This window comes from Oryctolagus cuniculus, chromosome 17, assembly GCF_051225735.1.
Source record: "Oryctolagus cuniculus isolate XC-2025 breed Fujian yellow rabbit chromosome 17, ASM5122573v1, whole genome shotgun sequence".
Lineage (NCBI taxonomy): Eukaryota > Metazoa > Chordata > Mammalia > Lagomorpha > Leporidae > Oryctolagus > Oryctolagus cuniculus.
In genome coordinates this window covers 65368753-65394005 of record NC_142883.1, presented here as the reverse complement: position 1 = coordinate 65394005, position 25253 = coordinate 65368753, and the positions used below count along the sequence as shown (strand labels likewise).

General features: G+C 61.4%; 1 protein-coding gene across 22 annotated transcripts in view; it reads left to right on the top strand.

The window, feature by feature from the left end:
- Positions 1 to 25253, top strand: part of PEMT (phosphatidylethanolamine N-methyltransferase) — a 61070-nt gene that overhangs the window by 14273 nt on the left and 21544 nt on the right. Inside the window, exon 1 of one of the 22 annotated variants that reach the window (XM_089317106.1) lies at positions 21125 to 21232. The exons of 20 other annotated variants lie outside the window; for them this stretch is intronic. In XM_089317106.1, coding sequence (XP_089173232.1) covers positions 21140 to 21232 — 93 coding nt within the window. In that variant the 5' untranslated portion in view covers positions 21125 to 21139. Of the gene's footprint in view, positions 1 to 21124; positions 21233 to 25253 lie in introns of those variants that run through there. One more of the 22 variants, XM_089317111.1, reaches the window with a different exon arrangement.

The following is a 25253-nucleotide window of genomic DNA, read 5'->3' as shown; positions in this document are numbered from 1 at the left end:
GAAGACGTTTCTGTTTTCAGCCAGGAAGTTTGTGGAGTTGTTCTTGCAGCTCAGGAAATGGATAACGGTACGGGCAAAGGCTCCAGATCTGAGGTGGGGCGTGTTGGGGTGGGCTCCATCCCAGCTGCAGGCCTCTTCCCACAGCAGGAGGGCCCTGTGCCCCCACGGCGGCCTGGAGCCCCGTCTCTGGCTGGCTGCTGGCCAGGTGTGTGGCCGCGGACTCCGTCATTCCCGTGCCCGCTGGCTTCCCAGCTGGGCGGGCGCACGCAAGGCAGTGGGGGGGGGGGGGAGGGCGGTGGGGGGACGGGATGCTTTCATTCAGGCGCGAGCCCTCTTGGGTCTTGTCCCGCCCCTGTGGTTTTGTGCATTTCTTCTGAAGCTGCGTCATGGCCCCGGGGCTCCACCACGGCGGCCAGGCGGCTGACGTTGAGTGCTGGTCACAGGGCTCTGTTCTCTGGCCGTAAGTTTCTGATTTGTCCCATCTTGAACAAATTATCCCCTGGACCAGCTTGTGGGTGGGAGAGCCAGCGCCTGGAAGGCGGCTGCTGGGACCAGGAAGGGCTGGTGTCACAGCAGTGGGGGAGGGGGAGCCAGCTGGAGCAGGGCCTGTGGCTGGGGGTGGGAGGTGGGGCGAGAGACCCTGCTGCCCGCAGTAGGAGGGGTCGCCCTGTGCAAGCTGGCAAAGGACAGGGATGACAGTTAAGCAAGCGTCAACCCGGGAGGTGGGGCTGGCCTATCTGGCTGGGCACCACAGAGCCGGGGTCCTGGCAAGCCCCCGCACGCCCACCCCAGCTGCCTCAGTGTGCAGAATATGGAAGAGACTAGGCCCATGGGGCGGCCTCTCTTTCTAACAACTTACTCTTAGGAGAACTCAGTCCTGCACTAACTCAGCCCTGCAGGGCCGAGGTCAGTCCCTTCCCTGGGCGGAGTCCCCATCTCCTCCTCCCGCCACCTCAGCACCCTGGGGACCAAGCCTGCAGCACGTGAACCCTGGCGGGGGAGCCTGCTCACACCACATCCAAATCAGAGAGGTTACTTAGGGCCAACGACGGGTCAGGCAGCGTCCCCGGGCACTGGGCAGGTGCTGTGGCAGCCTGCAGGGGGAAGGTACAGGAGGGAGGGCCCGGGCTGGGGCCTGGGGGACAGCGTGCCAATCACGAGTGCAGGGGTCCTGGTTTGAGCCTGTCCTTGTCCTGGAGTCAGGCGGTGGGGATAGTGGCACGGGCCCTACAAGTTGTGGGAGGACGGTGTTTGGAGGCTGAGCTGGGAGCCCGGTCAGCCACTGAGGCCCAGATGGAGGCTTACTGCGGAGCAGGGCCAGGGCGTGGTGTGTGTGTGTCGGGGGTGAGGGGGTGATTGCTGCAAATGTCCAGGAAGACTCTGGTGGGACTGCGGGAACATCTGCCTGGGGCCCGAGGGGCCAGGGGGAGGCTGTGGCCATTGAGATGGGGCAGCCGAGGGGCGAGGGGCTGCGGAGTGAGAGTTCAGTTCTGTTTGCGCAGGTGGGCAGTGGCCATGGGCTCCAAGAGGAGGTGGAGGTGGTGTGTCTGGGGTTCTGGGGGTATGGCTGGGGCGGAGTCTAACCTTGATGCTCTGCCCAGAGGAGGCTACAGGGGGCGTGGCCTCCACGCCTGGGTCTCCCATCTGTGCCTGGAATCCTCAAGCTGTGGATACTTGGGTCTGGGCCCTGCAGCCCCACCTGGGGTCAACAAACTGTGGCCAAGACCTCCCTGGGGTGCTGTCCCCTCCCACCTCCATGAAGGAGGCCCCTCTCCAGGGTCCAGGGCAGAAATCTAGAGTCTGCCCTCAACTCCTTCTAAACCCTGCCCCAGGGTCCCGGTCCATCCAGCTTCAGGCCACGTCCGTGCAGCTGCCTGGCCAATCTCCCTGCAGGTCACCCGCAGCCGTCCCCAAGTGCATGGCTGTTTCCAGCACCCAGCGGCCACTCTGCCGTCTAGGAGGGGTTAGCTCCTCGGCTGACCCAGGAGGCCCCTCCGCAGGCATCCTCTTGTCTGCCTCCTGGTCATCTGGGTCCTGGCCCCTCCCAGGGTCACCTGGTCACTAGCATTCGGGGCCAGCCCAGGCACTGCCTGACGCTCAACCGCAGCCCTGGCCTCTGCCCACTAGGTGGCAGTAGCGGCCTGGCCTTGACACTACCTGCGGCCGCCAGGGGCGCAGTCGCCCTTGCTGGTCTGAGTGCCCAGCGCACGTCCAGAGTCCTCTCAGCCAACATGTCTAGTCTCCCCATTTACTCCTCGCAGCCCACTCAGGCAGAGCGTCTCCCCACCCCCACCCCTGGCTTTGTGGGAGAAAAAGAACTGCAGGGGAGTCAGACACAGAGACCCACCACCTGAGCTCCCCGCTGAAGGTGGGACAGGCGCCCCCTGCTGCCCAGTCCCTAGGGTGCGTGCGGTGATTGACAAGTCAGCGGTGGAGACGGGATGAAGCCAGCCAGGGTACGTTTCTAGACAGGGCGGCCGGAGTGCGATGGGCTCCCTGCAGGGCCCTGCCTGGAAGGTGGGGGTGGGGCGGGGTCCCTCCAGCTTCAGGGGCCAGGTGCCTCGTGTGTTCCCTTCCATGCCTCCTGGTCTCCTCCCCACTGCCCTCCTTCCTTGTCTGTGAGCACTCCACCTTCGGGCCCCCCTGCATGCACAGTGCATCTGCCTCACCCCCCTCTCTGGGCAGATCCGTCAGCGTGCCCAGTGAGAGAAGGTGGTGGACCAGGTCAGCCGCCGACAGACACCTGGCCCTCACTTCCACACCAGGCCAGGGCTCCACCCATGGCCCTGCTGGTGCCAGCTGGCGGGGGCCCATGGGCACGATGTCTGCATTAGGGTGGGTGGCCTGCCTGCCAGCCAAGATGGACCTGTCTCAGGGCATTTGGTTAGGGAAGAGGTGGCTTTGCCTCTCCAGGAGGTGGAGGAAGCTCCTCCCTGCCCTGGGTGGAACTGGGGTTCCCACGGTGGGCGTGTTTGACCCCCTGATACCTATACCTGTGGCCTCAAGGGCTGGAGCAGCCTCTTTGGAGGGAGTTTCCTGGCGACTGGACAGTAGGTGGTGCTGTGGGTGCAGGGAGGCAGGAGCTGGAGCAGCTGGGGTGTAGCCACCACACTGCCTGCCACCTGCTCCTCAGTCACCAAGCCTGTGCTCCCTCCCCTGCACCACCGCCACCCCCTCAGGTTCCCGCTCCAGCCAGCAATCCTTTGTCTCACTTCTGGGTGCCCCGAGGAAGTGCTGGGTGCCCAGGAAGCTGGCGCTGAACCGCCTGCAGCGGCAGTCCTGGTCCCATCCATTGTGGTTCCTGTCTCCATCTGTGTGTGCATGGATGTGTGTGTGTACATGAGTGCGTGCATGTATGCAGGTGTGTACATGTATGTGGGTGTAAGCGTGTGTGCATGTATGCATGTGTGTACATATGTGCGTGTGTGCATGTATGTGGGTGTGAGCATATGTGCGTGTGTGCATGTATGCAGGTGTGCACATATGTGGGTGCGAGCATGTGTGCGTGTATGCAGGTGTGTGCATGTATGTGGGTGTGAGCATGTGTGCATGTATGTAGGTGCGTACATGTATGCAGGTGTGTGCCTGTATGTGGGTGTGAGCATGTATGCAGGTGTGTGCATGTATGTGGGTGTGAGCATGTGTGCACGTGTGTGCATGTATGCAGGTGTGCATGTATGTGGATGTGAGCATGTATGCAGGTGTGTGCATGTATGCAGGTGTGCGTGTATGTGGATGTGAGCATGTATGCAGGTGTGTGCATGTATGCAGGTGTGCACGTATGTGGGTATGAGCATGTGTGCAGGTGTGCATGTATGTGGGTGTGAGCATGTATGCAGGTGTGTGCATGTGTGCATGTGTGCATGTATGCATGTGTGCGTGTATGTGGATGTGAACATGTATGCAGGTGTGTGCCTGTATGTGGGTGTGAGCATGCATGCAGGTGTGTGCATGTATGCAGGTGTGTGCCTGTATGTGGGTGTGAGCATGTGTGCACGTGTGCATGTATGCAGGTGTGCGTGTATGTGGATGTGAGCATGTATGCAGGTGTGTGCATGTGTGTGCGTATGTGGGTGTGAGCATGTGTGCATGTGTGTAGGTGTGTACATGTATGCAGGTGTGTGCCTGTATGTGTGGGTGTGGGTAACGAGAGTGTGTGTGTTCCAGTCAGAGGGTGGGAGACAGGGTGCAGTGCAAACCAGCACCTGTGTGAGACCCTTGCCCCCATCGGGCTCTGGAAACCTGGCTACCAGGGCGTGGCTCTGCACCCAATGGGCTCTGATCCAGTGTTTCGGGGCCAGAAGGCACTCTCTGCCAGGGCACAGCGTGGGTTTGCTGGAATGCAAGGCTGGGCTCGCTGGTGTAGCCTGGGGCCTTAGAAGGGTTTTGATCTGAGCAGAGGCAGCTGGCTCTGAGCACGCAGGGTGCTAGCCAGCCCACCCTGTGTCTCTGTGCCTCGGGGCCGGTGCAGCCCGAGGCACCGTGGCCCTCCCTGCTACTCACAGCCATGGGCTCTGTCTCCCGCCGGAAACAACCCAGCCTGCCCTGGCCCCGTGTTCCCCGTGTGCCCCGTGTGCCCCGTGTGCCCTGCATGGAGAGTTCCATGGCTCACTTCAGAACAGCGGTATCCAAGCAACATGGCGTCAGGAACTGGGTCAGCTCGCAGCCTTTGCCAGCTGGGCTCGGAACGACACAGCCCAGAACAAAGGGAAGGGGTCGGAGCCGGCAGGACCCCCAGGTCCCCGATGTGCCAGAGACATAGGCTGAGAGTTCTTAAGGGAGCTGGCCCTGGGCGGGCGTGGGAGGGGCGTCTCCAGCCCGCCTCTCCTTGAAGCTTTATTTTCGGTCCTGGCTTTCGTGGTGTTACGAGGCAGCGGACGGCGCGTCCTGTTCCTGCTGTGGTGTGGATGCTGCTTTGGGATTGGTCTCACTCTGGGGACCAGGAGCTGGGAGCAGGGCTGAATTCTATTCCTTGGCTTTGTCTTTTTTTTTTTTTTTAAGATTTATTTATTTGAAAGGAAGAGTTAAAGAGAGGGAGGCAGAGGCAGAGAGAGAGAAAGGCCTTCCACCTTCACTCCCCAAATGGCTGCAACAGCTGGAGCTGTGCCGATCCAAAGCCAGGAGCCTGGAGCTTCTTCCAGGTCTCCCACATGGGTGCAGGGGCCCGAGGACTTGGGCCATCCTCCACTGCTTTCCCAGGCCATAGCAGAGAGTGGGATCGGAAGAGGAGCAGCCGGGACTCGAACTGGTGCCCATATAGGATGCTAGCACTGCAGGCAGCAGCTTTACCCGCTATGCCACAGTGCCGGCCCCTTGGCTTTGTCGTTTAAGATTTATTTATTTATTTTTATCTATTTGAAAGGCAGAGTTACAGAAGGAGAGAAAGAGAGAGAGAGAGAGATTTTCTATTGACTGACTCACTCCCCAAATGGCTACAACAGGGTCAGGCTGAAGCCAGGAGACAGGAACTCCATCCAGGTCTCCCACTTGGTTGCAGTAGCCCAAGCACTTGAACCACCTTCCGCCAACTTCCCAGACCCATTATCAGGGAGCTGGATCAGGAGTGGAGCGGCCAGGACTCGAACCCCTGCTCTGATACGGGATGAGGGCATCGCATGCAGCCACTTTACCCACTGTGCCAGAACACTGGGCCTCCTTGGCCTTTTTCTTCAGTATTCCCAGCACGTCTTGCCCTCCTGCTTCTTCCTCCTGAGCCTGGCTGCCTTCAGGGTGGGTGGTGTGGCTTGAGTGGTCCATCCTGCTCCATGCCCCGCTGCCTCCCTCCCAAACATCTCCTCCAGCCAACTTCTCCTGGGCCAGAGCCCCGTGCACTGTGGATGGTAAGTGTGGTCTCACTTCCTCCCTGCACCAGGAGCTCTGGGAGCTGAGGGCAGGTCTGGGCCTAGCCTTCCTAGAGGAGGAGCCGTGCAGAGGCCCCGGGAGTGGTGGACCCTGGCAGGGTCAGCCCCTGCCACTGTGTGTGCATTAATGGGGTGCAACCCCCGGGGCCAGCCTGGCTGCAGCGTCTGCTCCTCCCCATTCTTGAGTCTCCTATTTAGGGGCCGGTTGAGATTGCTTAGGAAATTTCCAAGCTGAGCTTTGCTTTTTGTTGGCTCATTTCATTGCTAACCCAGCTGCCTGGTCTGGGACGTGCTGTGTGGGCTCTCCAGGAAGGGCAGTCTCCTCCCTACTTTGCCCAGATGTGGCAATGAGGCTTGGGGGACGGAGGCGGGACCGGGTACAAAGGGCTTTGGCTCAGAGGAGAAGCCGTGGTGGGCGCCAACGCTGCGGGGTAAGGGGGGAGTTCCCAGTGTCTCTGTCTTCTGCCGCTTCTGCCGGCTTTGGGCCAAGAGCTTTGACTCGTGCCCCAGCAAGTTCTGCAGCCAGGCGCCCTTGCTTCCCTAGGCACGAGGAGTCAGACCCACGGACTACTGGGTGCATATGTTCTGGGCCATGCGAGGGAGCCACGCCGTGCCAGGTGGCCTTGGGTTCCCGGTTCCCCTGGGGTGCTGCTGCCAAGGTGCCCTGGCTGCTCCGCCGTCGGCCTTGACCCCACCACCTTTGTCCCCACTTCCTGCTGGGCTTGCCTATCACCGCTCGGGAGGGCTGAGCTGGGAGGTGGGTGGTACCCACATGACCACACTTGGGCCCAGCCTTGCATTCCAGGGAATGGGGCCCTTGTTTGCTAGCAGCTGGGCCTTGAGTCAATCTCAGGAGTTTACTCAAAAGTGGGAACACTGGCAGGCCCCCCCGCAAGGTGTGCTTGGGCTCCTGCTGACCTCGGGCGTAGGGGGCCGGGGCTGGCTGTGGGGCTGCACTGGGCAGTGTCAGGTGGAGGGGGACAGGGAATCCAGTCCTGATGGAAAGCAGACTTCAGAGAGGCTGGTGGTCGGTGCACAGGTGTGGGGACAGACCGGAACCCTCCACCACCGCAGCTCTCTCAGTCAGGTGCCCGTGCCCGAAGCACTGGCCCAGTCCCCCGGAAGCAGGCGCAGGGCCCTGTGGTGCACAGATGGCTTGAGGAGGCAGCCACAGGCTCAGCCGGGCTGCTGAGACCCTTGAAGATGGTCCGCAGTGTGCCCGGAGCCCCTGGGGCAGCCACATGACCCTCCCTGCGCCTCTCCAGCCGAACGTGACACACAGCTGTTAGCCGCACATGGGCACGGATAGCAGGGGGCAGCTAGAGGCGGGCAGTTCGGATTCCTGTGTGCTGGGCCCTTGTCTCATGGAGCTGTGTCCTGCGCTGCCTCTCTGGGAGAGCTGGGGGCAAGAGAAGGAACTGAGTTCCAGTTCTAACCCTCTTGGGTCCGCTGTCAACCCAAGGAGGGGAAGAGGCTTGGAAACTGTAGGATTCAGGGACGGGCACTCCGTAGGGCGCAGGCGCAGGGGCAGGGGCAGCTTGCCACCCCCTACCCTGTATCCCCCACTTCTCCCCTCCCCACCAGCAGGAAGCCCTGGGCAGAGGGAGCCGGCTGCTGGCATGGGGCTCTCACCTCCTCTGGTGGCCCTAAGCTTCGTGGGTCCTCCTGGAGGTGTCTGTGGCCTGGGCCCGTCTGTGAGCCATTTGGGGGACGCCTTGCCACGCACGTGGGTGGTGTGGGGCAGCCAGGTTCAGGGGCCAGCGAAGAGTCCAAGCAGCTGGTCTGGAAGGCTCAGTGTGGGGGAATACCCTCTACCAGGAGCCAGTGCCATCAGGGCAGGGGCTGGGGCTGCACCCGGGGAGGGTTTGTGGGGTGGCTGTGAGGGCCCCTGACCTCGCGTGCCGCGTGGCCTCGCATCCCGGAAAAGGCGTTTGGTTCCCGCCCTCCAAACTGAGAACATCACACCTTGCCCAGGGGCACCACTGGGGGCTCGGATGAAGGGCGGCCCCTGGCCAGCCTGAGTTGCCTCACACCCTGCCGCTTCCATCCACCTGTATGGTGCGGTTGTCATGGAGACCAGATGCGTAATGGTGTGAGAAGGAAAGTTCTTGGTCCAGGCAGAAGGGGTTAAGTCCTTACTATCAGTGGGATTGGCCATGAAGTTTTTTTTTTTTTTTTTTTAATGCTTCTGTTTATTTAAAAAATTCGTGTGAGAGGCAGCCGAGGGCAGGAGGCACGGAGAGGGCCCCCCCACCTGCTGGGCCCACTTTCCCAGATGCCTGGCTTGTTGGCTGAAACTGGGAATGGGAATGCAATGCAGGGACCCAACTCAGCCATCACTGCTGCCTCCCAGGGTCTGTGTTGGCAGGAAGCTGGAGTCTGGAGCGTGAGTGACGGCGCTTCCCCAACCCCGAGGACTGACAGACTGCAGGTGCAGTTGCCGAGGCCAGGGTGTGGCCCCCTAGAATCGGCCCCAGTAACAGCACAGTGCCTGGAAGCCCCTCCTTCCCCTCCAGCTAGGAGGCGCTGTGCCCAGCTGTGTGTGCACTGCTTCCTGCCCACCTCCTGGCAGCCCCTCGCCAGGGTGCCGGGGTAGGGTCTGAGCTCCAGGGGGCCCAAGGAAGCTCAGCGGGGATGCTGCCCGGAGGAGAGGATGTGAGCTGCACAGCAGGTTCACCCTCGGCCTGCAGCAGGGACCCGCCTGCCCTGTGTTCCCCTGGGGACCCCCTGTGGGATGGGCGTGTGTGTGCTCTCCCTGTGTGGAACACAGAGCTCCACCTGCCCCGTGCGCCTCCTTAAGGGCCCCCAGCCTCTCCCAGAGCCCACTCTTGGAGCCAGGCCTTGGAGCCCATGAGGCCACTGTGGGTGCTGCGGTGGGGCAGGGTGACCACTGGGAGCGGTCACGTGCAGATCAGATTCTGCCTCTTGTCAGACAGGTGGGGAATCTCAGGTGCAGCCACCGGTAAGGCAGTAGTGGCAGGTGAGGGGGTGGGGCCCTGTCAGACGGGACACACCAGCCTGGGCAGGGGTCAGGGGTAGTGGCTACAGTGCAGGGGCCCCAGCCACCCACGCTGGGTGCCCAGAATCAGCGGCTCTGATATCATTGTCACCACTCCTCCCAGCGCGCTGTATCTGCTGGGTGCTGATAGGGTTCCAAGGGGTCAGCTCTGAGGACCAGGGTGAGGGTGGGGGGCTAGGCAGGATGGGGGAGGGACTCTCACTCTGCTGCTGCCCCCAGCTCTACACACCTGCAGCAAGATGGGAACCCAGCCCCTAGCCACACAGCACTGGGCCCCTGCGGGCATCAAGAGGCCACACACCCCGCGGCACCCTCCCCGCTGGAGCTGGAGCCCGCACGTGTCCCTTGCTGGCTTCTCTCTCCACGCCTTGACATCCGGGCTGCCCTGTGCCCCGCCTGTGTCAATATTTTGGCCGCACGTGAGACTTCCTGTGGGCAGGGCTGCGCAGGGCTGCACGTGGAGTGGCCGCGTGAGGCAGCCCCATGCCAGCCAGGCCTCTGCCTCCACCCCCCACCGCCCTCATCAAGGGCCCTGAGGCAGTGATGCACCTTCCCTGCCCCCACCCCCCATCGCCCTGGGCCCCTGAGCACAGGGACCCTCAGGCAAGATGGCTGGCTGCTCAGAACCTCAGTTGTCTCACTTGTGAAATGGGCCCAGTGGCAGGGCCCAGCAGATGGGGGAGCAGCTCAGTGACTTCCCCTTGTCTCGCCTCCAGTCCCACTGCCCGGTCCACCTTCTACAGCCACCACGGGCCTTCTGTTGTGGAACCGGCCTGTGGCCTTTGTTGTTGGAAGCCAGCTGGGCAGCCAGGGCTATGGCATCCAGCCCAGGATTGGCTGCTCCCTCTGTGTCTGAAACAAGACCCTGAACCGCACTCCCGTGCCTCAGTTTCCCCATGTGAATCAGACTTAACCAGGGTAATGGTAATGAGTAGACTGCCCGGGGCAGGGCCAGGCAGAGCCCAAGCTGGCTGTGGCTTTGTCCTTGGGGTCCTGCCCCAGTGTGTGCCTTGGAAATCAGGATGCCTGTGGATCCCGCCAATCATATGAGCCCCCGCCCTGGGCCCTGGTGGAAAATAGAATTTGACCGTAGGGCTGGGTGCAGGAAAGATTGTGACCACCAAGTCCCAGATGTGGGGCCTGGGGCTCGGGGCATCCAGGACACAGGGCATGGTTGGTTAGGAGGCAGTTGTGTAGGTAGGCTGGGGCGGGCAGAGCTGGAGAGGAGTGGCTGAGGCGGGGCTGGACGCTGCCTTGCACCTGCTGGGCTGGCGTGGAGCCGCGTGGGGCTGGCCGGGCGGGCTGGTCCTGCACCTGCTACACCTACAGAGTCCTCCACCCTCACGGCACTGCTCCCTTGCCACGCGGGACTTTCCCCAAGGTGAAAAAGGTGCTGACAGGTGTCCAGACATGGGCTGGGGTCAGTCCAGCTGGGCTGCTCATTGGCTCTGTGGCTTTGGCTAAGTCACTGCCCTTCTTGGGCCACGTCACCTCCACTTTGCCTTTTGTTTGGTCATGGAATTAGGCCATGTGTGCTAAGGGCAGGGCCCAGGGCCTGGCCCATGACTGGGGAGTTGTGAGGGTCAGGGGGAGGGGGCGGGGACAGCCACCAGTGCCCGCTCCCGCCTCCCACACAGGCTATGCTTGGCCCAGCCTCAGCACTAGCCAGGCCATGTCTGCCTTGCTCTGTGGCACCTTGCTGCCCCTGGCCTCCCTGAGGGTGACAGCTGGCTGCTCGTCGGGCAAACCTGAGGGCTCCCTGTCTGCCTCCCCCAGACACTTGCCCGTGGCCAAGGGATGGGGTGAGGAGGTGCTGGGGACGCACCGGCCTCGGTCCCCTGGGGTCCCTCTGGCCAGAGCAGGCCTGTGTCTGCTGTGAGTGGTGGAGAAGCTGGGTCTGGGGGTGGCAGCCAGACAACAGTGTGGGGTTCTAGCCCCTGTCCCACTACTGCTGCTGGCCAGGGGCTGTTGCATCCACTCTGCCCCTCACTCCTGGCCACCCGGTCCTGGCTCCGCCCTTGCACAGAGCCTCTTGGGAATCCCAGCCAAGACCCCCCAGCCTCCTGACTGCAGCCCCAAACACTCACTTCGACCCAGAGCCCCCTCCCCCCCAGCCTCCTCCTGTGCCTCCCTGGCCTCCTCCACACCCCCGGGACAGCTCTTCCTCCCAGCCCCACTGGCCTTCGTCACCTCCAAGGACTCGAAGGCCCATTGCAGGGGCCCAGCCCAGGCGCTGCTCCCGATGGAGGCGACTTAACACCGCCAAGTACTCCCAGCACGCTGCCTGCCCGGCCAGGTCACCGAGGGCCAGGCCTGGGCCTCAGACAGGCTGCCAGGGCTCCAGCCCTGGTTCTACCCGCCCTGAACAAGTCATTTAGCCTCTCTCAGCCTCAGTGTCCTGCTGGGTGATAGGCACAGTGGTGCTGGCCTCCAAGGCAGGGCCTTGCCCCGGAAGTCCCAGCTTCCCCAGCAGGGAGGGGCTGTGGAGGGGGAGGGCTTCGGGGGTCAGTCTTGCCCGTGGCTTGTGCTGGCTGCAGAGCCTGAGCAGCCCATGAAGCTCTCCGGGGCTCTGTTCCAGTCTGTAAAACTGGGGAGAGCAGCATATGCCTTAGGGAGGAAGCGAGCAGGCGGGCCCGCCCGCTGCGGGTGGGGACATGGGAAGGATGCAGACGGTTTGCAATGCATCCTGGAGGTAGCACCAGGTATGTGGCCGGACGCCTTCCCAGCAGGCCTTGCTGAGTGCCAGGCACTCAGGGTGGGCTGTCCTGCGGGCTGGGGGTGGTCTCTCGGAGGGGCGCAGCTGGAGGGTCCTCCTTCTGTTGCCCATGAAGACCGCAGGTCCAGGGGAGCAGGACGTTGGCACAAGCCCAGTGCCCAGCTGGGCTGCGTCCAGTTCTGTGCCCTTGGCTCCCGCTCCTCTGATTGTCTTACAGCGGGTGCCACATGTGTGGGGCTCTGGGGCCCCCGGCCCAGCCTACTAAGCGTTGCCCGGTCCCCTTTGGGCCCAGAACTGTTGGGTGCCTTCTCTGAGGCCTGCCTCCCCTGGCCCCCAAGGGAGGACCTGCACCCAGAGTGTGGTCTGCCTCCACCCTGGCCTGCAGCGTCCCACTAGAGGCCTGCTGAGGTCTGCTATGGTTCTGCCACCCAGCAAACACTTCCTGAGCTTTTGCCGCTGCAGGAGCTGTGGGGCGTGTGGAGGCTCCTAAGGGCCGCTGTGTGTCCCGGGCGGGCAGTGAGCCGACCCCGGCCACTCTCCTGCAGGACTCCCTGTGGGAAGCAGTGTCTCTCCCCGGGCGAGTGTTTGCACGCACCGCACACCCGGTGTGTAGAGCAGCGTGAGACCAGAGAAGTCGGCTCCATGCAGAGGCTGAGGGAGGAGCCTGGATGTGCCCCGTGTGGCTGCAGGGTGGGGTGGGGTGGGCTGGGGAGGATCAGCTGGGCTGGAAAGGCCAGGGCTGCCCAGAGTCAGAGCCGGGCTCAGGGGCAGTAAGTGCAAAGACTCTGGGAGGAGCCAGGCATTGCAGGGGGAGGGGGAGGGATGTGAGGTGGCCGCCCTGCCACCCACCCGGACTTGATAAGGGGACTGGAGGCGTCCGAGGCAGGGCCCTGGGGACCAGCCAGGACCCCAAGGCCTCCCCGCCCAGCCTTTGCCACAGATGAGAACTTTGCTTTCCCATGGGAGCCGCTTCGGCCTGCCGGTGCATCCGGTTCCTCATCAGAGAGACTGCCCTCCAGGGGCCTCTCTGTTGGTGATGACAACCCCACGAGGGAGCAGAGGCCTTGGCTGGCGCTGGCCAGCAATCTCAGGACTGGGCGTGGGGGTGGGGCATGTGGCCGCTGCGTTGGTTGTTTCAGGGCTGCCAAGTGGAGCCGGGGCTTGTGGGGGTTGGGGGGTAGGAGCCACCCGAACTGCTCGGGACCCCTCGTCATCTCCTCGTCCTGGGACCAGGGACAGCCCCCACCTTGGCCGGATGTGTAGCTGTGTGCCTGTCACTCAGCACCGAGGCCTGGTCCCTGCACAGGAGCCCCACAGGGTTCCCTTGAAGCTGCGCCGTGGTCAGGGGCCAGAAAGCCCGGGCTAGCGGGTGGAGCAGGAGCTGGAGGGAGGGCCTGGGGGACCCTGCGGCCACCCCGTTTCCTAGGTGGGGGACAGTCAACACCCACCTCACCCCCGGCATTGCCTGCCGCCAGAGGCACCAGCATTTTTTCCTGCTGGGCTGCAGCATCACAGTGGGCATTAGCGGTTGGTGTGGACCTGGGGGCCGACGAGGTGCCGAGGAGGGGAGGGGAAGGGAGGGGGGAGGAGAGGAGAGGAGAGGAGCTGCTAAGGTCGAGGCCAGGCATGCACAGCACCCGCCCGCGTAGGGGATGGCTATGGTGAGGTGCGCCCCACCTACTGGTTACACAGTCAGGGACCACTGGGAGCCCGGGTGGCTTTGTCTCTTGTGGGCCTCCCAGTTTGGAACACCTGACCCATGCTGGGCCAGACCGGGGCCCGTGCTCTGGAGCGGGGAAAGGTGGAGTGGTTGCTGTGCCCCACCCCCACCCCAGCTACCTCCCCCCTCCCCCTGCCCCAGCTTCCTGGACCCTGCCTTCTCCCTTGATGTCGCCTTTCACTTCAGGGGCAGGTGGGGGTGACAGGGCTTGTGCGGAGGGCGAGTGCCTGCCCCTCTCTGTGTGCATGTCCTCCTGTGTGACGAAGCCACCAGGTTCCGCCCCCACGGAGTCAACCAGCTGTGGCTGAAAATATCTGGAAACAACTGTACGTGTACTGACCTCAACAATACATCCTGGCCACTATTGATAAAGCCCTCACGTTATGTAAGGTGTTACGTGAAGTGTGAGCAGGTTATATGCAGGTACTATGCCATTTCTTTAAAATATGTATTGTGTGTGTGTGTGTGTGTGTGTGTGTGTGTGTGTGTGTGTTAGAGGAAATGGAGATCTTTTTTAAAAAAAGTGTATTGTTTTGGATTCTATTGAAAGGCAGAGAGAGAAAGATCTTCCATCCACTGATTCTCTCCCCAAATGCACAACAGCTGGGGCTGGGCCAGGCCTTTGCCAGGAGCCAGGAGCTTCATCGAGGTCTCCCGCGTGTGTGTGGCAGGGGCCCAAGGACTTGGGCCTCAGCTGCTGCCTCCCCGGGAGCCCGTGAGCAGGAAGCTGGAGTGAGGAGGAGAGCCAGGACTGGAACCCAGGGGCTCTGCTATGCCATGATGCAGGGCTCTCACATGGCCTCTCTCTCTCTCTTTTTTTTTTTTTTTAAAGAGATTATTTGAAAGGCAGAGAGAGAGAGAGAGAGAGAGAGGATTTCCATCCTCTGGTTCACTCCCCAAATGGCCACGATGGCCGGAGCTGTGCTGATCTGAAGCCAGGAGCCAGGAGCTTCTTCCGGGTCTCCCACGTGGGTGCAGGGCCCAAGCACTTGGGCCATCTTCTTCTGCTTTCCCAGGGCACAGCAGAGAGGTGGATTGGCAGAGGAGCAGCCGGGACTTGGACCAGCGCTCATATTGGATGCCGGCACTGCAGGCCATGGCTTTACCGGCTACACCACAGTGTCGGCCCCACCACGTGGCCTCTTAACCATGGCACCATTTTAAATAAGGTTCTTTGAGCATCTGTGGGTTTCAGGCTTCGAGGGAGTCCACGGCCACTGGGGGATGGCAGGCGCTGCTTGTAGGGTGGCTGTGATTTCACAGGGTGCTCCAGCCCCTTAGAGCCCATGCAGAGTGTGTTGGGCCCACGCCAGAGCCCCTCCCTCGAGGGCATGGGGCTGTGCCCCACCTGTGAATGTTGGTTGAATGGGTGCATGAATATGTTGTGCCTGCTTTTCCTCCCTGTGCTGTGGGTGTTTTTTAAAGTGCTTGCTGCTGGGGAATCCTGCCCTTCAAGGCTCCGTGGGCTGGGCCCCATGTGGCTCACGGCTCTTTTACTGGCTTGAGCTCAGCCAGGACCAAGAGAGGCAAGCTGCCTGCTCCTGCCCGAAGAGCACTGTGCCTGCCTGAACATTCTAGAAGTGCCCTGTTTGCCTCTGAAGTCAGGGCAGTTCTCTCCAAAGCAGGCTGGGGGTGGGATAGGGAGGTGGGTTTGGATATGGAAACCTCTGGGGGTGCTGACATCATGCCGCCCCCTCCCCTCACGAGGGTCAAGGGCAGAGGCTGGCTTCACACCCGCAGCTGTGGTCTCAGGCTCCCAGGTACCAGAAGGCAAGCGCTTCCTATGCACAGGTGTGGAACGAATGCGAGAAGACGACGCGAGGTGCTCGGAGCCACCACTTGCTGTTGGCTGCCTCCCCCAGCTTTACCCCCTCCCAGAGCAGTTCCCCCCACCAACCAGGCAGGCTGTGTGCTGGGCCCGAGGGAGTGCACCCATACCCCAGCCTCTTCTGAGACAAGCAGGAGAAAGGAAGGGAACCAAGGAGACATAGCCACAGAAGTTTCTAGGTTTTTCTTGCCTTCCAAGTAGGAGCTCTGGCCTCATTTTGTGAGTTGCAGAAGGTCCTGGAAGAGGCAGTCGCACCTTCGGGGCAGCCAAGGAGCAGGTGTGTACGTGGGTCAGCGGGGTGCTCGTGGTCAGGTGGATGAGAGGGCAGGATCGGGGTGCTCCCGAGCAAGGGACCTGGCGTGACTTTACGTGTGGGGTCGCTCAGAGACAGGAGCCAGGGTCACCACCAGAAGACCCGGATGTCATTGGTACAGGTGTCCCTTAGCGAGTCCTCGAGGCTGTCCCAGGAAACAGAGGTGGTTATGGGCAAGAGGAAGGGGAGCCCGAGGTGCGCAGGTGCCACCCCCTGCCCTTCCCCTCACCACTCCCCGTTCCCACGGCCAAGCCCTGGTGCTCAGTTCTGAGCCAGGATGACTCCTGGCTGCCCGTGATAGGGGTGGAGCAACCGTCCCTCCCTGGGATAGAGCGGGTGCAGCCTCCAGCACCCCCATCCTGTGTCTGCATCTGCCTGTGTGCACAGACAGGGCCAGGACATGAACTCCTCGCCCCTACCCGGAGAGGGGGTGAGAACACCCTGCGTGGGGACATCAAAGCCCTTTAATCCCCAGCACCTTCTCACCCAGGTGGGAACCTGCATGGGCACTGGTTTCCATGAGGAAGGTCGGATCAGGCTCTGGGCGGTGGGCGAGGGGCTGGGGCTCCACGGATGAGCGGCCTCCAGTACCTCCCCACTCTCAGCTGGGGCACGCAGCCCCCACCCCAGGCTCCTGCGCAGTGCGGGGCTGGGGGCCAGGGGCCAGAGTTGGGGCCCAGGGACGGTGCAGCGTGTTCCGAAGAAGCTGTTCCCTGTGCGGATTTGACACATCCTTGCCTACCCCCAGAGCAGCAGTAGTCAGGTGCCAGATCCAGTGGCCTAATTTTAGACCAGAGGCACAGCAGGGTAATTAAAACAAACAAACAAAAAAAGAAGGCAAGGTGGCCTTGACCCCTTGTTAATTTCCCATGGTGGGGAGCAAGGGTCATTGAATGCCTGCTGGCCTGCGGGGGTCTCCGTGGCCCCAGTATTACAGGTCTTGCTCTGCTTGGCTGAGTGTGGGACCTGTGGGAACCTGCCCAGCTTTGCATGGGCTCGGAGCTAGAATCACCTCCAGCTCTGGGCCATGGGCACAGGCTGCTGCTCCTGGCTTCCTGTGCAGGAGTCACGTTTGAAACCTCAAGGAGCCGGCGCCGTGGCTCACTAGGCTAATCCTCCGCCTAGCGGCGCTGGCACACCGGGTTCTAGTCCCGGTCGGGGCGCCGGATTCTGTCCCGGTTGTCCCTCTTCCAGGCCAGCCCTCTGCTGTGGCCAGGGAGTGCAGTGGAGGATGGCCCAGGTGCTTGGGCCCTGCACCCCATGGGAGACCAGGAAAAGCACCTGGCTCCTGGCTCCTGCCATCGGATCAGCGTGCTGCGCCGGCCGCAGCGCGCCAGCCGCGGCGGCTATTGGAGGGTGAACCAACGGCAAAGGAAGACCTTTCTCTCTGTCTCTCTCTCTCACTGTCCACTCTGCCTGTCAAAAAAAAAAAAAAAAAAAAACCTCAAGGAGGTGATGGCCGTGTGCGGGTCACGCCCTGCAGGGAGGCGTGGGCAGCAGGCAGCGAGCCCCGCCTTCTCCTGGAAGGGGGGGGCGGCGGGTGGGGGCAGCTTCCTCAGCGGCCTTCCAAATAATGGAAGAAGGCGCTGATCTCGCTAACCAACGTTCAGGAGCACCCCGGGAGCGCTGGCTGTGTTCTGATGTACGCTTTTGGGTGGGTGGCCCGCACCGCGTGCACCGCCACTTGTCTGCCTACAAGGATAGGGTCCCCGTCTAGACCCAGAGCTGCCATGGGTGGCGTGTTGTATGTGTGGGGAGGTGAGGGCATCGCAGGGAGGGCAATGTATTTGTGAAGGACCGAGGCTGCAAGTGCCGGAGCCATGACCTTTGACCCCAGAGTGCCCCCAGGGGTCCTGGTTTCGGGTGTCCCTACAAAGCTCCTGCAGACCTGGCTTGTGGGGCCGGCACTGTGGCAAAGCTGCGACTTGTGACGCTCGCATTCTGTATAGGAGAGCCTGTTTGAGTCCCAGCTGTTCCACTTCCCATCCAGCTCCCTTGCTAATGCGCCTGGGAGAGCAGCGGAGGATGGCACCAGTGCTGGGACCCCTGCACCCTGCCTGCATGGGAGACCAGGAAGACGCTCTTGGCTCTTGGCTTCAGCCTGGCCCAGCCCTGGCTATTGTGGCGATTTGGGGTGGGGGGTGAATCCATGATTGAAAGATCTCTCTCTCTCTTTCTCTCTGTAACTCTGCCTTTCAAACAAGTAAATCAGTCTTTAAAAGAGCTAACCCGGCTTGCTCGGTGAACAGAAAGCTACACAAGCTGCAGCCCCCCCGCAGGCTGCCTTGTCCCCTCCTCTGGTGTCAGAGAACCGCAAATGCGCCTGTCCCCAGAGGGCCACAGGAGGTGCGGCCGTGGGAGGACGCTAAGCCCAGACTGTACCCGGCGAGGAGAGAAAGGGTCCCCGTGTCCAGCCCATGCTGTCCCCTCGCTGTCAGATGTTGTTTTCGGGGACAGTCGCACCTCCCTGTGAAGAAGGATCGGGTGTCCGTGGCGGCCGTCTTTCAATGCCTCTCCCTCCAACGCCGCCACCCCCACCCCATGCCCACACTGCCCGGGCTTGCACAGCCTCTGGCATAGCATGCATGGCGTGGAGCTGCAGGTTCAGTGTGGCCTGCAGGCAGCACGGGCGGCTGTGTGGTTGTGGCCAGGGGCATGTCCCTGTCTGCACAGGGCAGGGGGGCTGAGGCGGCTCAGACCCTGGAAGGGAAACACTGCTTCTGCCCTGTGCTGTCTCTGCAGCTTCTCAGGAAATACAAAAATATTCCAGAATAAGGGTTACTTTTATTTTTTTAAAAGATTTATTTGAAAGGCAGAGTTACAGAGAGGCACAGTCAGAGAGAGAGAGAGTTTTCTATCTGCTGGTTCACTCCCCAAATGGCTGCAAAGGTCAGAGCTGTGCCGATCTGAAGTCAGGAGCCAGGAGCTTCTTCTGGGTCTCCCATGCAGGTGCAGGGGCCCAAGCACTTGGGCCATCTTCTACTGCTTTCCCAGGCCATAGCAGGGAGCTGGATGGGAAGTGGAGCAGCTGGGACTCGAACTGGCGCCCACATGATGGAGGCAGTCGCCCTGCAGTCTGCTGCCCGCACACTTCCTTCCTCCTGCGCTCACTCTGTGTACCCACCACGGAGCCCGCGTGAACTCTGTGCCACGGACTTGACTTCTTCTTCTTCTTTTTTTTTTTTTTTTTTTTTTGACAGGCAGAGTGGACAGTGAGAGAGAGAGAGACAGAGAGAAAGGTCTTCCTTTGCCGTTGGTTCACCCTCCAATGGCCGCTGCGGCCGGCGCGCTGCGGCCGGCGCACCGCGCTGATCCGATGGCAGGAGCCAGGAGCCAGGTGCTTTTCCTGGTCTCCCATGGGGTGCAGGGCCCAAGCACCTGGGCCATCCTCCACTGCACTCCCTGGCCACAGCAGAGGGCTGGCCTGGAAGAGGGACAACCGGGACAGAATCCGGCGCCCCGACCGGGACTAGAACCCGGTGTGCCGGCGCCGCTAGGCGGAGGATTAGCCTAGTGAGCCACGGCGCCGGCCCGGACTTGACCTCTTAACCCCTCCAGGGCCCAGCCCTGCTCAAAGTCCCCCTCCCCGGGACCCCAGGCACAGCTTGAGCTGCAGCTCACAATGGAGGGAGAGACTTGAGGTGTGGGCTCTGCGGCTGGATCTGGGAGCCCGGGGAGCACCAGGCTGGTGAGCCAGAGAAAAGCCCACGAGTTTTTATTCCATTTACATTACGTGTGCATGGGTCCTCACGGGAGGGCGAAGGCTGAAGAAATGGCCGGAGCATGGTGCTTTTGTCCTTTTTAGACCCAAAACAAAAAATGCGTGAAGCAGCGGCCAGATGGGGGTATCTGTGGACCGGCGCAGTCCACAGATGGCACCAAGAGATCGAGGGGCCTTTAGAAGGTGTATGGGAAGCAAAATGAAAAGACATTTGTATTTTGGTGCAAAAAAAAAAAAAATTAAAACCCATGCATAGTGCTACCCAATCCCCATGCACCTTTTGAAGAACCTCTGTGTATGCACGGATTTAAAAAAATTATTTTATTTATTTGAAAGAGTTACAGGGGCCAGTGCTGTGGCATAGCAGGTAAAGCCATCGCCTGCAGTGTCGGCATCCCATATGGGCGCTGGTTCAAGTACCAGCCCCTCCACTTCTGATCCCGCTCTCTTCTATGGCCTGGGAAAGCAGTAGAAGATGGCCCAAGTCCTTGGACTCCTGCATCTATGTGGGAGACCCGGAAGAGGCTCCTGGCTCTGGATCAGCGCAGCTCCAGACGTTGCGGCCAATTGGGGAGTGAACCAGCTGATGGAAGACTCTCTCTCTCTCTCTGCCTCTCCTCTCTGTGTGTAACTTTTTCAAATAAGTAAATCATTTTTTTTTTTTTAAGAGCTACAGAGAGTGGTAGAGAGGTTTTGCATCCGATAGTTCACTACCCAAATGGCCACAACCGCTGGAGCTGGGCTGATTTAAAAACAGTGTTTTGCAGCAGCAGCAAGAAATTTGAAAGAAATTTCCTTTTAAGTCCATTTTCCCTGAACTTTGGCAAGTGCCATTGTCTGTAGGGGTGGAGGTGGAGGTGGGGGTGGGGGTGGGGGTAGAGGTGGAGTTGCAGAAGGTGCCGGAAGAGACAGGCTGCTTCTGAGAGTTCAGGTTCACAGCTGCTGGCACCCCCCTCCCCCCCCCCCGACTGCAGGGGGAAGGCAGGCCAGATGTCCTTTGCCCCAGCTGCCGCTCTTCCGAGTGACTGCAGCCCGCATTATTCCATGCACCAGGCTGGCAGGCTCCCGGGGTGCACGGACACTGAGTGACCCGTGGGTGACCGTGGAGCAGCAGGTGTCCTGCGGGCCTGGTGTCTCTGCTGTGTTTAGGTGCACTTAGCCGCCCAAATGCTGTTCACTGTTGCGTTAGCAGCGCTCAGTACAGCAACGGGGCTCAGGGGTCTGTGGCCGAGGCGCAGGGGGCTCCACTGTAGGCCACGCGTGCAGCGGGCTGTTCTGTCTGGCTCTGTCCACCCAGCGCTGCCTCGAGATGGCGGAAGGCCCCTCTGCTCTGTTCTCAGTGCCCAGGGGCAGATCCGCGCGTGGAGTGGGGTGTGTGTGTGTTTGTGTTTGCAGCTTGTGTGTGAACACACGTCCTGGCCTTGGCAGCAGCTGCTCGGAGCCCCTGCGCCGAGCCATTCCTGCTGAATCCATTAGCTGTGTTAATAGTACGGCTGCTAATAGAGAACATTGGCTGCTCCCCGGGCGCCTCATAGGAGGGCACATCGGGGACACCGAGGGCGGCAGCAGCCTGGGGCTTTACAAGGGTGTGTCTTGTGCTGGGCTCACGCAGGGCCGGCCCTCAGCACCCCCTCCCACCCCTCCTTCCTCTTCTGTTTCTTGAAGGGGAGTGAGAATAAGCCCGGTGGGTGGGGTCACCAGCACGCAGAGGGTCGGTATGCCTGTGGTTGGGCGGGTAACAAAGCAGTTCCTGGGAACTTTCTGGGGACTGTGCGTGGTTGACTTCCAGATGAGGAGCCCTGTTGGGCCCCCCATCACCGGGGCTCCCTGTGGTCACGGGCCAGGTCAGCCCCAGGTGAGCCTGCAGGTGGAGGCAGGCGGGCGCTGGCAGGGGGGCTGTGGGCGAGGCTCCGCCCATCTCCACTTCTCTCTGGGTGCTGGAAGTTTCTTTTTCGCCGCCAATGCCGGAAGCGCTGTGGGCCGCTGAGATCCCAGGACTGCCTGGCCTGGCCCCCATGTGTGAGGCCGGTGCCAGTTTGAAGCTTGACCTGAAGGTGCGGTGCCGAAAGTCTTGTGCTCCAGGAGGGTGCCCAGTCTGGTTGGGAGGGTGCGGGGGATGGGGCCCTGCCTGGCCGGGGTGGTGGCCTGCACGAGGCTCACGGCCCCGCACTTGCTGCTGTCCTCCCCTTCCTTCTGCTAGTGACAGCCTCGCCCGCGGCCACTGCAGGCACTGGCCGTGAGGGATTAATCCTGGGACTCAGAGAGGTGCTTCAGGTGTGGCCCCCTCCCCGCCAGGCCACGTGGTGGCGGGAGCTCCCTGGAGCCGAGGCGGAGTCCAGCAGGGAGGCACTGGACCTCTCAGGCAGCGGGGGCTTTTCTTTAACTGAGAGAGAAGTGAGGGGGTTGGGCGGCCGGAGCAGACCCCACGGCCCGTCTGGTCCCTGAGAGTCGAGGACGCCCGCTTCCGGGCAGCGGCACAGCCTCTTTCCGGCCGAGAACATTGTGAGCGCCAGCTAGGGAGCAGGCAGGGGAGGGCTCGTTCCCACAGGGAGTGAGAGGCTGAGTCACTCACTGCATGTTCCTGTTGGCCAGAGGCCGCGGGGCTGGGCTCCCTGTCTGAGGTCCCCGCAGGCCGTGGCCCTTGGACACGCACCTGGAGAGGCCAGGCTTGCAGTGGGGGCGTTGCCTGGCCACGGTGCGGGGAGCGTGCTGGCCGGGCCGCTCCTGGCAGCTGCTACGCTGGAAGCCGATTGCCTTGAGTGGGCTTTTGAACGGGGATGCCTCTTTTGGGTCCAGCAGGGCCCGAGGCCCACCTTGTACTCGCTCCCCACCCCCCGTCACCTCCTTCCTTCCACAGGGTCTCAGTAGAAGCACTGAGCTGGGGACAGTCGGTAGGGGGAGGGGGACAGGGCCAAGATGGTGCCTGGGAAAGGCTTCTGGTACAAGCAGTCGGGAGGAAGCTCCTGCACCCCCAACCCATCTGCAGGTCAAGAAGTGGAGGAGCCGGCCCCGTTTTGTTGTGGCTTAGGGATGCCTTTTCCGTTCAGGGAGGTTTAATGACCCAGAGCTGGTTCAGATATTGGAGACCGTTATGTGGCCCCTGTCTCCCCGGCTTGGGGGGGGGGCCTTGGCACAAGGGACCCTGAGCTTATGATGTGGGCTGGGCTGCAGGTCCGGGTGGGGGACCAGGAGGCTGGGCCGTGGGCCTTGGAGGCTGGAACCTCTGCACACAGCAGGGCCGCCGCTGCCCCGACCCTCACCCCCTCATCCAACTCCCCCCACCAGCTGCACCCGCCCTTTATGCCATTCCTAGGAAAGGCATAAAGGCTTCTCCTAGCAAGGCTGAGGCACTGAGTGCCTCTGAACGGGAGCTCGAGTTCCCCCTCCTCTGGGACAGAGCTCACGCTGCCCACACGCTGCTGGCCAGGGCACCACACCGGGCTGTGGCCGGTCTGGTTTTAGAGATGGGGATAGTGAGGATTAGGGCTGCATCCCAGGCCCTGCCAGCTCAGGGTGCGCAGAGCAGGTGGCGTCCCTGCCTGTCATCCTCTGCGGTAGCCCCTGGCTGTGGCCACGCTCTCAGCCCGTGTGCCCATCTGCGAGATGGAAGTTCTTGCTCCGCATCGCACACCTCGCCAAGCCCCAGCGGCCATGGGGTGGACTTATCCTGGGAAGCAACCCCGGAGACCTGAGAGATGGCGTCAGAGCCCGGATGTGGCCGCTGTCAATGCCGGAAGGGCCGGAGCCCTCTTCTGTCTTTCTCCCATGCAAAGGCCGTCCCTCCAAAAACGCGGGTGCTGCCCTTGCTGTCTCTGTGTCCTTGCTGGGGCTCAGCGTGCTCCCCAGCCCCGCGCGCACCTGGGGAGCCGAGCGGGGCCAGGTGGGTCAGCGGTGCAGAGGCGAGGCCCGGAGGTAATCCAGGGAAGCCGTGGTGAGCTGAGGGCACCAAGCGTGCGCGTCTGCGGTCACCTGAGCAGGCCCGCGCCGTCCCAGGCCCCGCCGAGACCGCCAGCCCAGGTGTCCGGATTAACTGCGAAGGAGATGCTAATGAGACGGCCACTTTCCACAACACAGGGCGTGCCTTAAAGCGAAACAAGATTAGCTGTGCTTTCTGGCTCAGGCCCTGATACCCAGGGCCTCACTGGCCTCAAAGGACCTTCTTGGAAGCAGCTCCAGGCTGCGGGGCGCCTGGGGGCCCATCCAGTTGGAACTGAGGCCCAGGCACAGAGACAGCCCACACCGTCTCTCGGAAGCTCTGAATTGGCTTGGAAAACAGACCTGGAGATATTTTATTACTCTGCCTGTTGCCGCCCCAGCCGGCCGGTGGTCCCCCCGGATTTGAGGTGAAGCCCTGTGTCTCAGCCTAGCCTGTCCTGACCCCTGCCCCTGCAGCTGGGGTTGCTGGGGCCCCCAGGGAGCCTGCTCTCCGGGGAGCCAACCTGGCTAGCGGTGGCAGGCCATGCTGCAGGCACCAAGGCCCTGGCCCTAAGGCCCTGGCCCTAGCGGTCTTCCTGGGGCTTTGCACTGCTGGTCTGGGGTTGTGAATCGGGGTCCGAACTTGGAGAAGCCCCCGCCCCTGTTGACATGGGCGTCCCCTGGCTCAGCCATGGGCCACTGACACCACGGAGCCCTGCACATCCATACGGCCACCTGGACACATCACAGAGGTTGTGCCCAGCGGAGGAGGCGCCAGACTGTGTGGTCCCCCTTCCTGTGACACCAGAACAGGAGAATGGGACAGGCACGGGCCGCGTGTGGGGGTTTTCAGAGAGACGAGGACGTTCTCTGTCTTGATTTGGCCGTGGCCACATGACTGAAACCTGGGTTGAGTCCCTGGCTCCTGCTTTAGCCTGGCCCAGCCCTGGCTGTTGTGGACTTTTGAGGAGTGAACCAGTGGATGGAAGATCTCTGTCTCTCTCTCTACCTCTCAAACAAATTTTTAAAGGTCTCTCCTTCTGACATTTTTTTCAGAAAATATTTTTTTCAGAAAAAAATAAAGTTGGCTGACAGTGGTGCTGCTAGTGTGATGATGGAAGTGATGGTGATGGTGGCGGCGGCTATGGTGGTGGTGGTGATGATGATGGTGGTGGTGGTGATGATGGTGTTGATGGGAGCTGTGGTGGTGGTGACGATGGTGATGATGGTGGTGGTGGTGATGATGGTGGTGGTGGTGATGATGGTGTTGATGGGGGCTGTGGCGGTGGTGACGATGGTGATGATGGTGGTGGTGGTGGTGATGATGGTGTTGATGGGGGCAGTGGTGGTGGTGATGATGGTGGTGGTGGTGGTGATGATGGTTATGGTCGTGGTGGTGGTGATGATGTCATGATGATGATGGTGGTGAGGAGTGATGGTGCCATCATCAATGGCGATAGTGATAAACTTATCTTGCCACTGTGTCCAGCCTGGGACTCCCCTTAAAGACCTGATCAGAAAGCTGAGCCCCCGCTGCTTAGCGAGGACCTCGCGTATCCAGACAACCACTCCACTGCTCACCAAATACTCTCAGCTCTCCTCCCCCAGCCAGGCTGAAGTCCGTGTCAATATTGACCCAAGAGCTGTATTTGGCTAAGGGCTAGAGAGTCACTCCTAGGAGTTTAGTGCAGGTGGGTCTTGTTTAACCTGAAATTAAAAAAAAGTCTGAAAGTGCTGTGGATTAGTGAGTGTGGTAGCAAGGCCTCATTTTAAAATGAATATCCTGTTAGAGGAGTTAGAGAGGCAAAGAGAGAGAGAGAGAGAGAGAGAGAGAGAGAGGTCTTCCATTCACTGGTTCACTCCCCAATTGGCTGCAACAGCCGGAGCTGCACTGATCCGAAGCCAGGAGCCAGGACCTTCTTCTGGGTCTCCCACACAGGTGCAGGGGCCCAAGCACTTGGGCCATCTTCTACTGCTTTCCCAGGCCATAGCAGAGAGCTGGATTGGAAGTGGAGCAGCCAGGACTCGAACTGGCACCCATATGTGATGCAGGCACTGCAGGCAGCAGCTTTACCCGCTACACCACAGTGCCAGTACCCCCGTTAGACTTTTGATAAAGCAGTTAGTTACCTCTCCTTAGCCTCAGAGCTACGTCAAAAC